Source organism: Salmo salar, chromosome ssa15, assembly GCF_905237065.1.
Source record: "Salmo salar chromosome ssa15, Ssal_v3.1, whole genome shotgun sequence".
Classification (NCBI taxonomy): Eukaryota; Metazoa; Chordata; class Actinopteri; order Salmoniformes; family Salmonidae; genus Salmo; species Salmo salar.
Window position 1 is genome coordinate 109945788 of NC_059456.1, and position 15113 is coordinate 109960900.

At 44.6% G+C, this 15113-nt stretch overlaps 1 protein-coding gene across 3 annotated transcripts in view; it reads right to left on the reverse strand.

The window, feature by feature from the left end:
* Window positions 1-15113, reverse strand: part of LOC106572978 (neural cell adhesion molecule L1.1) — a 129005-nt gene that overhangs the window by 10470 nt on the left and 103422 nt on the right. For all 3 annotated transcript variants that reach the window (XM_045696592.1, XM_045696591.1, XM_045696589.1), the window contains 3 exons: window positions 14808-14984; window positions 9228-9341; window positions 3093-3242 (listed from right to left, as the gene is read on the reverse strand). In XM_045696592.1, the coding sequence (XP_045552548.1) occupies window positions 3093-3242; window positions 9228-9341; window positions 14808-14984 (441 nt within the window). The remainder of the gene's footprint in view (window positions 1-3092; window positions 3243-9227; window positions 9342-14807; window positions 14985-15113) is intronic.

Below are 15113 nucleotides of genomic sequence, written 5' to 3' on the forward strand. Positions count from 1 at the left end.
AAAGTTCCGAAGAAAAAGGTCAAACGCTTCGTTAAAGCCAAGCCCACTCAAAATCTGAAAAGTCGATCTGCTTCCACCTTGAACAGAAATGACACATCACGTCGCTGTGAATGACCACTCCACTTTGTGGGGAATATGTCCACTAACCACGAATCTAAACGGCCATACCTGGAAACAGTCCTGGAGGACTGCTTAACTTGTCATGCGCTAATTGATTCGGCGACAATATCACTCATCTCTCTCTCTCTCTTGATGATCTCAAAAGGGCTTTGAAGCCAACTAAACGTTGGTTAAAAGTGGAACGATGCGACACTACACTTCGAGGGGTCACTCAGACTACCTCGCCTCTCACATTGAGAGTCATGCTGAAACTACACTTCCAGGACATATCGCTCGTTCACCCTGTGTATGTTACCAGCCTCGAAACTGTAACCCTGCTACTCGGAGCAGACTTGATGGATCGGTTACTCCCATTGATGGATTGGAAAACCAACCAAGTATGGTCACAGGCCACAGTGCCTTCTCCACTGACCACACTGTCCTCCCCTAACGCTAGCTGCAACGCAGTCATTCACGAGGGGTATCTGTCGAAAGCACCCCTTGGGAAAAAGACGTTTAGAAACCTCTTGGTGCAGAATCCGATCCAAAGAGATATCACGATATCTTGACACATGCCATCAGCAAACCTGATTGAGCATTCTTTTCATGATTTCGAGCCAGCTGTCTCTGTGAAGGACTTCCCTCCTCCTTGCAGTCATGCAATACGGTAGTTGAGATGAACTACCCTTGCCCTTCGGACACTTCCGCAAGAACTGCGGCCGTCTCAGCAAGAAAAATATTGATGCGCAGAGTATACTCTGCTTCCGATGATACACCTTCTGCTTTGTGGGGGACTGTCACCTTACAGTGACACTAATGGAACAAGATGGAGTGGTCAGATTTGCCGAAAGGAGGCGGGGGAGGGCCTTGTAAGCATCCCGGAAGTTTGAATAGCAATGGTCGAGAGTCTTAGTACCGTGAGTAGGACAGGCAATATGTTGATAGAATTTCGGCACCCAAGCCTTGAGATTTGCTTTGTTAAATTCCCCAGCTTCAATAAACGCAGCCTCAGGATTTGTGGTTTCCAGTTTGCATAAAGTCCAGTGAAGTTCTTTGAGGTCCGTCGAGGTTTTGGCTTGAGGTGGGATGTAAACAGCCGTGGCGATGACGGAGGAGAATTCTCTTGGGAGATAATATGGTCGGCAATTAATTGTGAGGTATTCTAGGTTGGGTGAACAAAATGACTTGAGTTCCTGTATGTTCCTAGAATTACACCATGAGTCATTAATCATGAAACACACCCCTCCGCCCTTCTACTTCCCAGAGAGATATTTATTCCTGTCTGAACAATGTACTGAGAATCCTGCTGAATTTACAGATTCCGACAGAGTATCCCAAGAGAGCCATGTTTCCGTGAAACAAAAGTATGTCACAGGCCCCGATGTCTCTCTGGAAAGAAATCCTTGCTCTAAGCTCATCAACTTTGTTATCCAAAGACTGAACATTGGCAAGTAATATACTCGGAAGCGGTGGGTGGTGTGCGCGCCTCCTAAGTCGAACCAGCAGGCCACCTCGAGTGCCTCTCCTCCGCCGGCGATGTTTTGGGTCGGCCTCTGGAATAAGTTAAATTGCTCTGGGGATAGCGAACAAAGGATCTGCTCCAGGGAAGTCGTATTCCAGGTCGTAATGCTGGTAGTTCTGGTGAGTTACCGCCGGTCTAATATCCAATAGCTCTTCCTGGCTGTATGTAATGACACAAAACATTTCCTGAGATAATAATATAAAAAAATAGTACATAAAAAAACGAAATACTGCAAAGTTTTCTAAGAGCTAGTCGAGATGCTGCCATCTCCGCTGGCTCCATCTTCCACCATATATATCAATGAATTGGCGCGGGCCCTAGAACAGTCTGCAGCACCCGTTCTCACCCTTCTAGAATCTGAAGTCAAATGTCTACTGTTTGCTGATGATCTGGTGCTTCTGTCCCCAACCAAGGAGGTCCTACAGCAGCACCTAGATCTTCTGCACAGATTCTGTCAGACCTGGGCCCTGACAGTAAATCTCAGCAAGACAAAAATAAGGGTGTTCCATAAAGGTCCAGTCACAAGGACCACAAATCCAAATTCTATCTTGACACCGTTGCCCTAGAGCACACAAAAAACAATACATACATCGGCCTAAACATCAGAGCCACAAGTAAACTTCCACAAAGCTGTGAACGATCTGAGAGTCAAGGCAAGAATTCCCTTCAATGCCATCAAAAGGAACATAAAATGTGACATACCAATTAGGATCTGGCAAAAAATTATTGAATCTGTTATAGAACCCAATGCCCTTTATGGTTGTGAGGTCTGGGGTCTACTCACCAACCAAGAATTTAACCATATTGAAACTCTGCATGCAGAATTCTGCAAAAATATCCTCTGTGTACAACGTAAAACACCAAATAATGCATGCAGAGCAGAACTAGGCCGATACTTGCTAATGATCAAAATCCAGAAAAGAGACGTTAAATTCTACAACCACCAAAAATGAAGCAATTTCCAAACCTTCCATAACAAAGCAATCGCCGACAGAGAGAGAGAGACAGAGAAAGAGAGAGATAGAGATAGACAGAGAACAGACAGCATGAGAATATTGAAAGAATGGTGGTGAAGTGGGTTCGAGTGTTTTAAGTTATATCTTCTAAATGGCATACAGTATATTATTATATATACATAAATGTGTGTGTACGTCAGTGTGTGTTTGTGTGTTTGTGCGAGTGTGAGGGAGTGTGAGGGAGTGTGAGGGAGCGTGAGGGAGCGTGAGGGAGTGTGAGGGAGTGTTGGAGTGTGAGAGAGTGTTAGGGAGCGTGAGGGAGCGTGAGGGAGTGTGAGGGAGCGTGAGGGAGCGTGTGGGAGCGTGAGGGAGCGTGAGGGAGTGTGAGGGAGCGTGAGGGAGCGTGAGGGAGTGTGAGGGAGCGTGAGGGAGTGTGAGGGAGTGTGAGGGAGTGTGAGGGAGAGTGTGGGAGTGTGAGGGAGTGTGAGGGAGTGTGGGGGAGTGTGAATGTCTACCTGGACCGGTGGTCTGTATCTCGTCCTCCCAGTGCGTGTAGTTGCCATGGGTGATGAGGAGGCGGTACTGTGTTCCAGGCTGAAGACCCGTCAGCGAATAGAATGCCTGCAATGTGTTAACCTGTTCTGACTCCTCCCACTTACCCCCAACTACACACACACACACACACACAAACACAAACATAAACAAAAGTGAGAGACAAATATTGGGTGAAAAAAGAGCAGAAACAGAAAGACAAAAAAACAAATATCCTCCATCTGTATATACTCTCCTCCCCTCCATCTGTATATACTCTCCTCCCCTCCATCTGTATATACTCTCCTCCCCTCCATCTGTATATACTCTCCTCCCTCCATCTGTATATACTCTCCTCCCCCTCCATCTGTATATACTCTCCTCCCCTCCATCTGTATATACTCTCCTCCCCCTCCATCTGTATATACTCTCCTCCCCTCCATCTGTATATACTCTCCTCCCCTCCATCTGTATATACTCTCCTCCCCTCCATCTGTATATACTCTCCTCCCCTCCATCTGTATATACTCTCCGCCCCTCCATCTGTATATACTCTCCAACCCCTCCATCTGTATATACTCTCCTCCCTCCATCTGTATATACTCTCCTCCCCTCCATCTGTATATACTCTCCTCCCCTCCATCTGTATATACTCTCCTCCCCTCCATCTGTATATACTCTCCTCCCCTCCATCTGTATATACTCTCCTCCCTCCATCTGTATATACTCTCCTCCCCTCCATCTGTATATACTCTCCTCCCCTCCATCTGTATATACTCTCCTCCCCTCCATCTGTATATACTCTCCTCCCCTCCATCTGTATATACTCTCCTCCCCTCCATCTGTATATACTCTCCCCCCCTCCATCTGTATATACTCTCCTCCCCTCCATCTGTATATACTCTCCTCCCTCCATCTGTATATACTCTCCTCCCCCTCCATCTGTATATACTCTCCTCCCCTCCATCTGTATATACTCTCCTCCCTCCATCTGTATATACTCTCCTCCCCCTCCATCTGTATATACTCTCCTCCCCTCCATCTGTATATACTCTCCTCCCCTCCATCTGTATATACTCTCCTCCCCTCCATCTGTATATACTCTCCTCCCCTCCATCTGTATATACTCTCCTCCCCTCCATCTGTATATACTCTCCTCCCCTCCATCTGTATATACTCTCCTCCCCTCCATCTGTATATACTCTCCTCCCCTCCATCTCTATATACTCTCCTCCCCTCCATCTCTATATACTCTCCTCCCCTCCATCTGTATATACTCTCCTCCCTCCATCTGTATATACTCTCCTCCCCTCCATTTGTATATACTCTCCTCCCCTCCATCTGTATATACTCTCCTCCCCTCCATCTGTATATACTCTCCTCCCCTCCATCTGTATATACTCTCCTCCCCTCCATCTGTATATACTCTCCTCCCCTCCATCTGTATATACTCTCCTCCCCTCCATCTGTATATACTCTCCTCCCCTCCATCTGTATATACTCTCCTCCCCTCCATCTGTATATACTCTCCTCCCCTCCATCTGTATATACTCTCCTCCCCTCCATCTGTATATACTCTCCTCCCCTCCATCTGTATATACTCTCCTCCCCTCCATCTGTATATACTCTCCTCCCCTCCATCTGTATATACTCTCCTCCCCTCCATCTGTATATACTCTCCTCCCCTCCATCTGTATATACTCTCCTCCCCTCCATCTGTATATACTCTCCTCCCCTCCATCTGTATATACTCTCCTCCCTCCATCTGTATATACTCTCCTCCCCTCCATCTGTATATACTCTCCTCCCCTCCATCTGTATATACTCGCCTCCCTCCATCTGTATATACTCTCCTCCCCTCCATCTGTATATACTCTCCTCCCCTCCATCTGTATATACTCTCCTCCCTCCATCTGTATATACTCTCCTCCCCTCCATCTGTATATACTCTCCTCCCCTCCATCTGTATATACTCTCCTCCCCTCCATCTGTATATACTCTCCTACCCCTCCATCTGTATATACTGGTGTAGATATACCATAGATAGAAGGTAGTCTCACCAGTCTGGTATAGATATACCATAGATAGAAGGTAGCCTCACCAGTCTGGTATAGATATACCATAGATAGAAGGTAGTCTCACCAGTCTGGTGTAGATATACCATAGATAGAAGGTAGCCTCACCAGTCTGGTGTAGATATACCATAGATAGAAGGTATCCTCACCAGTCTGGTGTAGATATACCATAGATAGAAGGTATCCTCACCAGTCTGGTATAGATATACCATAGATAGAAGGTAGCCTCACCAGTCTGGTATAGATATACCATAGATAGAAGGTAGCCTCACCAGTCTGGTATAGATATAACATAGATAGAAGGTATCCTCACCAGTCTGGTATAGATATACCATAGATAGAAGGTAGTCTCACCAGTCTGGTGTAGATATACCATAGATAGAAGGTAGCCTCACCAGTCTGGTATAGATATACCATAGATAGAAGGTAGCCTCACCAGTCTGGTGTAGATATACCATAGATAGAAGGTAGCCTCACCAGTCTGGTGTAGATATACCATAGATAGAAGGTAGCCTCACCAGTCTGGTGCAGATATACCATAGATAGAAGGTATCCTCACCAGTCTGGTGTAGATATACCATAGATAGAAGGTATCCTCACCAGTCTGGTATAGATATACCATAGATAGAAGGTAGCCTCAACAGTCTGGTATAGATATACCATAGATAGAAGGTAGCCTCACCAGTCTGGTATAGATATACCATAGATAGAAGGTAGTCTCACCAGTCTGGTATAGATATACCATAGATAGAAGGTAGCCTCACCAGTCTGGTGTAGATATACCATAGATAGAAGGTAGCCTCACCAGTCTGGTGTAGATATAGAATAGATAGAAGGTAGCCTCACCAGTCTGGTATAGATATACCATAGATAGAAGGTAGTCTCACCAGTCTGGTGTAGATATACCATAGATAGAAGGTAGTCTCACCAGTCTGGTGTAGATATACCATAGATAGAAGGTAGCCTCACCAGTCTGGTGTAGATATACTATAGATAGAAGGTAGTCTCACCAGTCTGGTGTAGATATACCATAGATAGAAGGTAGTCTCACCAGTCTGGTGTAGATATACCATAGATAGAAGGTAGCCTCACCAGTCTGGTATAGATATACCAAAGATAGAAGGTATCCTCACCAGTCTGGTGTAGATATACCATAGATAGAAGGTAGCCTCACCAGTCTGGTATAGATATACCATAGATAGAAGGTAGTCTCACCAGTCTGGTGTAGATATACCATAGATAGAAGGTAGCCTCACCAGTCTGGTATAGATATACCATAGATAGAAGGTTGTCTCACCAGTCTGGTATAGATATACCATAGATAGAAGGTAGCCTCACCAGTCTGGTATAGATATACCATAGATAGAAGGTATCCTCACCAGTCTGGTGTAGATATACCATAGATAGAAGGTAGCCTCACCAGTCTGGTATAGATATACCATAGATAGAAGGTAGTCTCACCAGTCTGGTATAGATATACCATAGATAGAAGGTAGTCTCACCAGTCTGGTATAGATATACCATAGATAGAAGGTAGCCTCACCAGTCTGGTGTAGATATAGAATAGATAGAAGGTAGTCTCACCAGTCTGGTGCAGATATACCATCGATAGAAGGTAGCCTCACCAGTCTGGTGCAGATATACCATAGATAGAAGGTATCCTCACCAGTCTGGTATAGATATACCATAGATAGAAGGTAGCCTCACCAGTCTGGTATAGATATACCATAGATAGAAGGTAGCCTCACCAGTCTGGTATAGATATACCATAGATAGAAGGTAGCCTCACCAGTCTGGTGTAGATATACCATAGATAGAAGGTAGCCTCACCAGTCTGGTGTAGATATACCATAGATAGAAGGTATCCTCACCAGTCTGGTATAGATATACCATAGATAGAAGGTAGCCTCACCAGTCTGGTGTAGATATACCATAGATAGAAGGTAGCCTCACCAGTCTGGTATAGATATACCATAGATAGAAGGTAGCCTCACCAGTCTGGTGTAGATATACCATAGATAGAAGGTAGCCTCACCAGTCTGGTGTAGATATAGAATAGATAGAAGGTAGTCTCACCAGTCTGGTATAGATATACCATAGATAGAAGGTATCCTCACCAGTCTGGTATAGATATACCATAGATAGAAGGTAGTCTCACCAGTCTGGTATAGATATACCATAGATAGAAGGTAGCCTCACCAGTCTGGTGTAGATATACCATAGATAGAAGGTAGTCTCACCAGTCTGGTATAGATATACCATAGATAGAAGGTAGCCTCACCAGTCTGGTGTAGATATAGAATAGATAGAAGGTAGTCTCACCAGTCTGGTATAGATATACCATAGATAGAAGGTAGCCTCACCAGTCTGGTGTAGATATACCATCGATAGAAGGTAGCCTCACCAGTCTGGTGCAGATATACCATAGATAGAAGGTAGCCTCACCAGTCTGGTATAGATATACCATAGGTAGAAGGTAGCCTCACCAGTCTGGTATAGATATACCATAGATAGAAGGTAGCCTCACCAGTCTGGTATAGATATACCATCGATAGAAGGTAGCCTCACCAGTCTGGTATAGATATACCATAGATAGAAGGTAGCCTCACCAGTCTGGTGTAGATATACCATAGATAGAAGGTAGTCTCACCAGTCTGGTGTAGATATACCATAGATAGAAGGTAGCCTCACCAGTCTGGGGTAGATATACCATAGATAGAAGGTAGCCTCACCAGTCTGGTATAGATATACCATAGATAGAAGGTAGCCTCACCAGTCTGGTGTAGATATACCATCGATAGAAGGTAGCCTCACCAGTCTGGTGTAGATATACCATAGATAGAAGGTATCCTCACCAGTCTGGTGTAGATATACCATAGATAGAAGGTAGTCTCACCAGTCTGGTATAGATATACCATAGATAGAAGGTAGCCTCACCAGTCTGGTGTAGATATACCATAGATAGAAGGTAGCCTCACCAGTCTGGTGTAGATATACCATAGATAGAAGGTAGCCTCACCAGTCTGGTATAGATATACCATAGATAGAAGGTAGTCTCACCAGTCTGGTATAGATATACCATAGATAGAAGGTAGCCTCACCAGTCTGGTGTAGATATACCATAGATAGAAGGTAGCCTCACCAGTCTGGTGTAGATATAGAATAGATAGAAGGTAGCCTCACCAGTCTGGTGTAGATATACCATAGATAGAAGGTAGCCTCACCAGTCTGGTATAGATATACCATAGATAGAAGGTAGTCTCACCAGTCTGGTGTAGATATACCATAGATAGAAGGTATCCTCACCAGTCTGGTATAGATATACCAGAGATAGAAGGTATCCTCACCAGTCTGGTGTAGATATACCATAGATAGAAGGTAGCCTCACCAGTCTGGTATAGATATACCATAGATAGAAGGTAGCCTCACCAGTCTGGTATAGATTTACCATAGATAGAAGGTATCCTCACCAGTCTGGTATAGATATACCATAGATAGAAGGTAGTCTCACCAGTCTGGTATAGATATACCATAGATAGAAGGTAGTCTCACCAGTCTGGTATAGATATACCATAGATAGAAGGTAGCCTCACCAGTCTGGTGTAGATATACCATAGATAGAAGGTAGTCTCACCAGTCTGGTGTAGATATACCATAGATAGAAGGTAGCCTCACCAGTCTGGTGTAGATATAGAATAGATAGAAGGTAGTCTCACCAGTCTGGTGCAGATATACCATAGATAGAAGGTAGCCTCACCAGTCTGGTATAGATATACCATAGATAGAAGGTATCCTCACCAGTCTGGTGTAGATATACCATAGATAGAAGGTAGCCTCACCAGTCTGGTGTAGATATACCATAGATAGAAGGTAGTCTCACCTGTCTGGTATAGATATACCATAGATAGAAGGTAGCCTCACCAGTCTGGTGTAGATATACCATAGATAGAAGGTAGCCTCACCAGTCTGGTGTAGATATACCATAGATAGAAGGTAGCCTCACCAGTCTGGTATAGATATACCATAGATAGAAGGTATCCTCACCAGTCTTGCTGAGGTATTTGATGTGGAAGCTGTGGTTCCTGTATCTGTCTCCAGGGACCCAGCTCAGATTCACTGATGTTTCTCCAACGACAGTACTGATGTTACTGGGAGGTACTGGGGGGGAAATCAATGCATTAGTTCCTATCACAGTACTGATGTTACTGGGAGGTACTGGGGGGGAAATCAATGCATTACTTCCTATCACAGTACTGATGTTACTGGGAGGTACTGGGGGGGAAATCAATGCATTACTTCCTATCACAGTACTGATGTTACTGGGAGGTACTGGGGGGGAAATCAATGCATTAGATCCTATCACAGTACTGATGTTACTGGGAGGTACTGGGGGGGAAATCAATGCATTAGATCCTATCACAGTACTGATGTTACTGGGAGGTACTGGGGGGAAATCAATGCATTAGATCCTATCACAGTACTGATGTTACTGGGAGGTACTGGGGGGAAATCAATGCATTAGTTCCTATCACAGTACTGATGTTACTGGGAGGTACTGGGGGGAAATCAATGCATTAGTTCCTATCACAGTACTGATGTTACTGGGAGGTACTGAGGGGGAAATCAATGCATTAGATCCTATCACAGTACTGATGTTACTGGGAGGTACTGGGGGGAAATCAATGCATTAGATCCTATCACAGTACTGATGTTACTGGGAGGTACTGGGGGGAAATCAATGCATTAGATCCTATCACAGTACTGATGTTACTGGGAGGTACTGGGGGGAAATCAATGCATTAGATCCTATCACAGTACTGATGTTACTGGGAGGTACTGGGGGGGAAATCAATGCATTAGATCCTATCACAGTACTGATGTTACTGGGAGGTACTGGGGGGAAATCAATGCATTAGATCCTATCACAGTACTGATGTTACTGGGAGGTACTGGGGGGAAATCAATGCATTAGATCCTATCACAGTACTGATGTTACTGGGAGGTACTGGGGGGAAATCAATGCATTAGTTCCTATCACAGTACTGATGTTACTGGGAGGTACTGAGGGGGGAAATCAATGCATTAGTTCCTATCACAGTACTGATGTTACTGGGAGGTACTGGGGGGAAATCAATGCATTAGATCCTATCACAGTACTGATGTTACTGGGAGGTACTGGGGGGGAAATCAATGCATTAGTTCCTATCACAGTACTGATGTTACTGGGAGGTACTGGGGGGAAATCAATGCATTAGATCCTATCACAGTACTGATGTTACTGGGAGGTACTGGGGGGGAAATCAATGCATTAGATCCTATCACAGTACTGATGTTACTGGGAGGTACTGGGGGGAAATCAATGCATTAGTTCCTATCACAGTACTGATGTTACTGGGAGGTACTGGGGGGAAATCAATGCATTAGATCCTATCACAGTACTGATGTTACTGGGAGGTACTGGGGGGAAATCAATGCATTAGATCCTATCACAGTACTGATCTTACTGGGAGGTACTGGGGGGGAAATCAATGCATTAGATCCTATCACAGTACTGATGTTACTGGGAGGTACTGGGGGGAAATCAATGCATTAGTTCCTATCACAGTACTGATGTTACTGGGAGGTACTGGGGGGAAATCAATGCATTAGATCCTATCACAGTACTGATGTTACTGGGAGGTACTGGGGGGAAATCAATGCATTAGTTCCTATCACAGTACTGATGTTACTGGGAGGTACTGGGGGGAAATCAATGCATTAGATCCTATCACAGTACTGATGTTACTGGGAGGTACTGGGGGGGAAATCAATGCATTAGATCCTATCACAGTACTGATGTTACTGGGAGGTACTGGGGGGAAATCAATGCATTAGTTCCTATCACAGTACTGATGTTACTGGGAGGTACTGGGGGGGAAATCAATGCATTAGTTCCTATCACAGTACTGATGTTACTGGGAGGTACTGGGGGGAAATCAATGCATTAGATCCTATCACAGTACTGATGTTACTGGGAGGTACTGGGGGGAAATCAATGCATTAGATCCTATCACAGTACTGATCTTACTGGGAGGTACTGGGGGGAAATCAATGCATTAGTTCCTATCACAGTACTGATGTTACTGGGAGGTACTGGGGGGAAATCAATGCATTAGTTCCTATCACAGTACTGATGTTACTGGGAGGTACTGGGGGGAAATCAATGCATTAGATCCTATCACAGTACTGATGTTACTGGGAGGTACTGGGGGGGAAATCAATGCATTAGATCCTATCACAGTACTGATGTTACTGGGAGGTACTGGGGGGGAAATCAATGCATTAGTTCCTATCACAGTACTGATGTTACTGGGAGGTACTGGGGGGGAAATCAATGCATTAGTTCCTATCACAGTACTGATGTTACTGGGAGGTACTGAGGGGGGAAATCAATGCATTAGATCCTATCACAGTACTGATGTTACTGGGAGGTACTGGGGGGAAATCAATGCATTAGTTCCTATCACAGTACTGATGTTACTGGGAGGTACTGGGGGGGAAATCAATGCATTAGTTCCTATCACAGTACTGATGTTACTGGGAGGTACTGGGGGGAAATCAATGCATTAGTTCCTATCACAGTACTGATGTTACTGGGAGGTACTGGGGGGAAATCAATGCATTAGTTCCTATCACAGTACTGATGTTACTGCGAGGTACTGAGGGGGGAAATCAATGCATTAGATCCTATCACAGTACTGATGTTACTGGGAGGTACTGGGGGGAATCAATGCATTAGATCCTATCACAGTACTGATGTTACTGGGAGGTACTGGGGGGAAATCAATGCATTAGTTCCTATCACAGTACTGATGTTACTGGGAGGTACTGGGGGGAAATCAATGCATTAGATCCTATCACAGTACTGATGTTACTGGGAGGTACTGGGGGGGAAATCAATGCATTAGTTCCTATCACAGTACTGATGTTACTGGGAGGTACTGGGGGGAAATCAATGCATTAGATCCTATCACAGTACTGATGTTACTGGGAGGTACTGAGGGGGGAAATCAATGCATTAGTTCCTATCACAGTACTGATGTTACTGGGAGGTACTGGGGGAAATCAATGCATTAGATCCTATCACAGTACTGATGTTACTGGGAGGTACTGGGGGGGAAATCAATGCATTAGTTCCTATCACAGTACTGATGTTACTGGGAGGTACTGGGGGGAAATCAATGCATTAGTTCCTATCACAGTACTGATGTTACTGGGAGGTACTGGGGGGAAATCAATGCATTAGATCCTATCACAGTACTGATGTTACTGGGAGGTACTGGGGGGGAAATCAATGCATTAGTTCCTATCACAGTACTGATGTTACTGGGAGGTACTGGGGGGGAAATCAATGCATTAGATCCTATCACAGTACTGATGTTACTGGGAGGTACTGGGGGGAAATCAATGCATTAGATCCTATCACAGTACTGATCTTACTGGGAGGTACTGGGGGGGAAATCAATGCATTAGTTCCTATCACAGTACTGATGTTACTGGGAGGTACTGGGGGGGAAATCAATGCATTAGATCCTATCACAGTACTGATGTTACTGGGAGGTACTGAGGGGGGAAATCAATGCATTAGTTCCTATCACAGTACTGATGTTACTGGGAGGTACTGGGGGGGAAATCAATGCATTAGATCCTATCACAGTACTGATGTTACTGGGAGGTACTGGGGGGAAATCAATGCATTAGATCCTATCACAGTACTGATGTTACTGGGAGGTACTGGGGGGGAAATCAATGCATTAGATCCTATCACAGTACTGATGTTACTGGGAGGTACTGGGGGGAAATCAATGCATTAGATCCTATCACAGTACTGATGTTACTGGGAGGTACTGAGGGGGGAAATCAATGCATTAGTTCCTATCACAGTACTGATGTTACTGGGAGGTACTGGGGGGAAATCAATGCATTAGATCCTATCACAGTACTGATGTTACTGGGAGGTACTGGGGGGGAATCAATGCATTAGTTCCTATCACAGTACTGATGTTACTGGGAGGTACTGGGGGGGAAATCAATGCATTAGATCCTATCACAGTACTGATGTTACTGGGAGGTACTGGGGGGGAAATCAATGCATTAGATCCTATCACAGTACTGATGTTACTGGGAGGTACTGGGGGGGAAATCAATGCATTAGATCCTATCACAGTACTGATGTTACTGGGAGGTACTGGGGGGGAAATCAATGCATTAGATCCTATCACAGTACTGATGTTACTGGGAGGTACTGGGGGGAAATCAATGCATTAGTTCCTATCACAATACTGATGTTAGACTAACACAGGAATGGTTTCAATATCAATATATAGACAGTAGTCTATTCTGTTCCCTGTGTTAGTCTATACTGTTCCCTGTGTTAGTCTATACTGTTCCCTGTGTTAGTCTATACTGTTCCCTGTGTTAGTCTATTCTGTTCCCTGTGTTAGTCTATACTGTTCCCTGTGTTAGTCTATTCTGTTCCCTGTGTTAGTCTATACTGTTCCCTGTGTTAGTCTATTCTGTTCCCTGTGTTAGTCTATTCTGTTCCCTGTGTTAGTCTATTCTGTTCCCTGTGTTAGTCTATACTGTTCCCTGTGTTAGTCTATACTGTTCCCTGTGTTAGTCTATTCTGTTCACTGTGTTAGTCTATACTGTTCCCTGTGTTAGTCTATACTGTTCCCTGTGTTAGTCTATACTGTTCCCTGTGTTAGTCTATACTGTTCCCTGTGTTAGTCTATACTGTTCCCTGTGTTAGTCTATACTGTTCCCTGTGTTACATCCCTGTGTTAGTCTATTCTGTTCCCTGTGTTAGTCTATACTGTTCCCTGTGTTAGTCTATTCTGTTCCCTGTGTTAGTCTATACTGTTCCCTGTGTTAGTCTATACTGTTCCCTGTGTTAGTCTATACTGTTCCCTGTGTTAGTCTATTCTGTTCCCTGTGTTAGTCTATACTGTTCCCTGTGTTAGTCTATACTGTTCCCTGTGTTAGTCTATTCTGTTCCCTTTTTTAGTCTATACTGTTCCCTGTGTTAGTCTATACTGTTCCCTGTGTTAGTCTATACTGTTCCCTGTGTTAGTCTATACTGTTCCCTGTGTTAGTCTATACTGTTCCCTGTGTTAGTCTATACTGTTCCCTGTGTTACATCCCTGTGTTAGTCTATTCTGTTCCCTGTGTTAGTCTATTCTGTTCCCTGTGTTAGTCTATACTGTTCCCTGTGTTAGTCTATTCTGTTCCCTGTGTTAGTCTATACTGTTCCCTGTGTTAGTCTATTCTGTTCCCTGTGTTAGTCTATACTGCTCCCTGTGTTAGTCTATACTGTTCCCTGTGTTAGTCTATACTGTTCCCTGTGTTAGTCTATACTGTTCCCTGTGTTAGTCTATACTGTTCCCTGTGTTAGTCTATTCTGTTCCCTGTGTTAGTCTATACTGTTCCCTGTGTTAGTCTATACTGTTCCCTGTGTTATATCCCTGTGTTAGTCTATACTGTTCCCTGTGTTAGTCTATACTGTTCCCTGTGTTAGTCTAAACCTCATATTACAGTAGTTAATATTAGATAGCTAGGTGAGACAATCACAACTGTTGTTCGTACCTCCGTCCAGCAGGGTGGCAAACTCCCGTGTGATTGGGGGTCCCTGTCCGGCAGATGTGCGTCCCCTCAGGTAGAAGACGTAGCGGCTATGAGGGTCCAGACCTTCCAACAGGAAGTGGGTCACTGTGGGGTCATAGATCACCTCTACCTGAAGAGGACTGTTTCGGCTGTCTGAAACTGTAGAGGGGAGACACAGGGTTAGAGGCTGTCTGAAACTGGAGAGACACAGGGTTAGAGGCTGTCTGAAACTGGAGAGACACAGGGTTAGAGGCTGTCTGAAACTGGAGAGACACAGGGTTAGAGGCT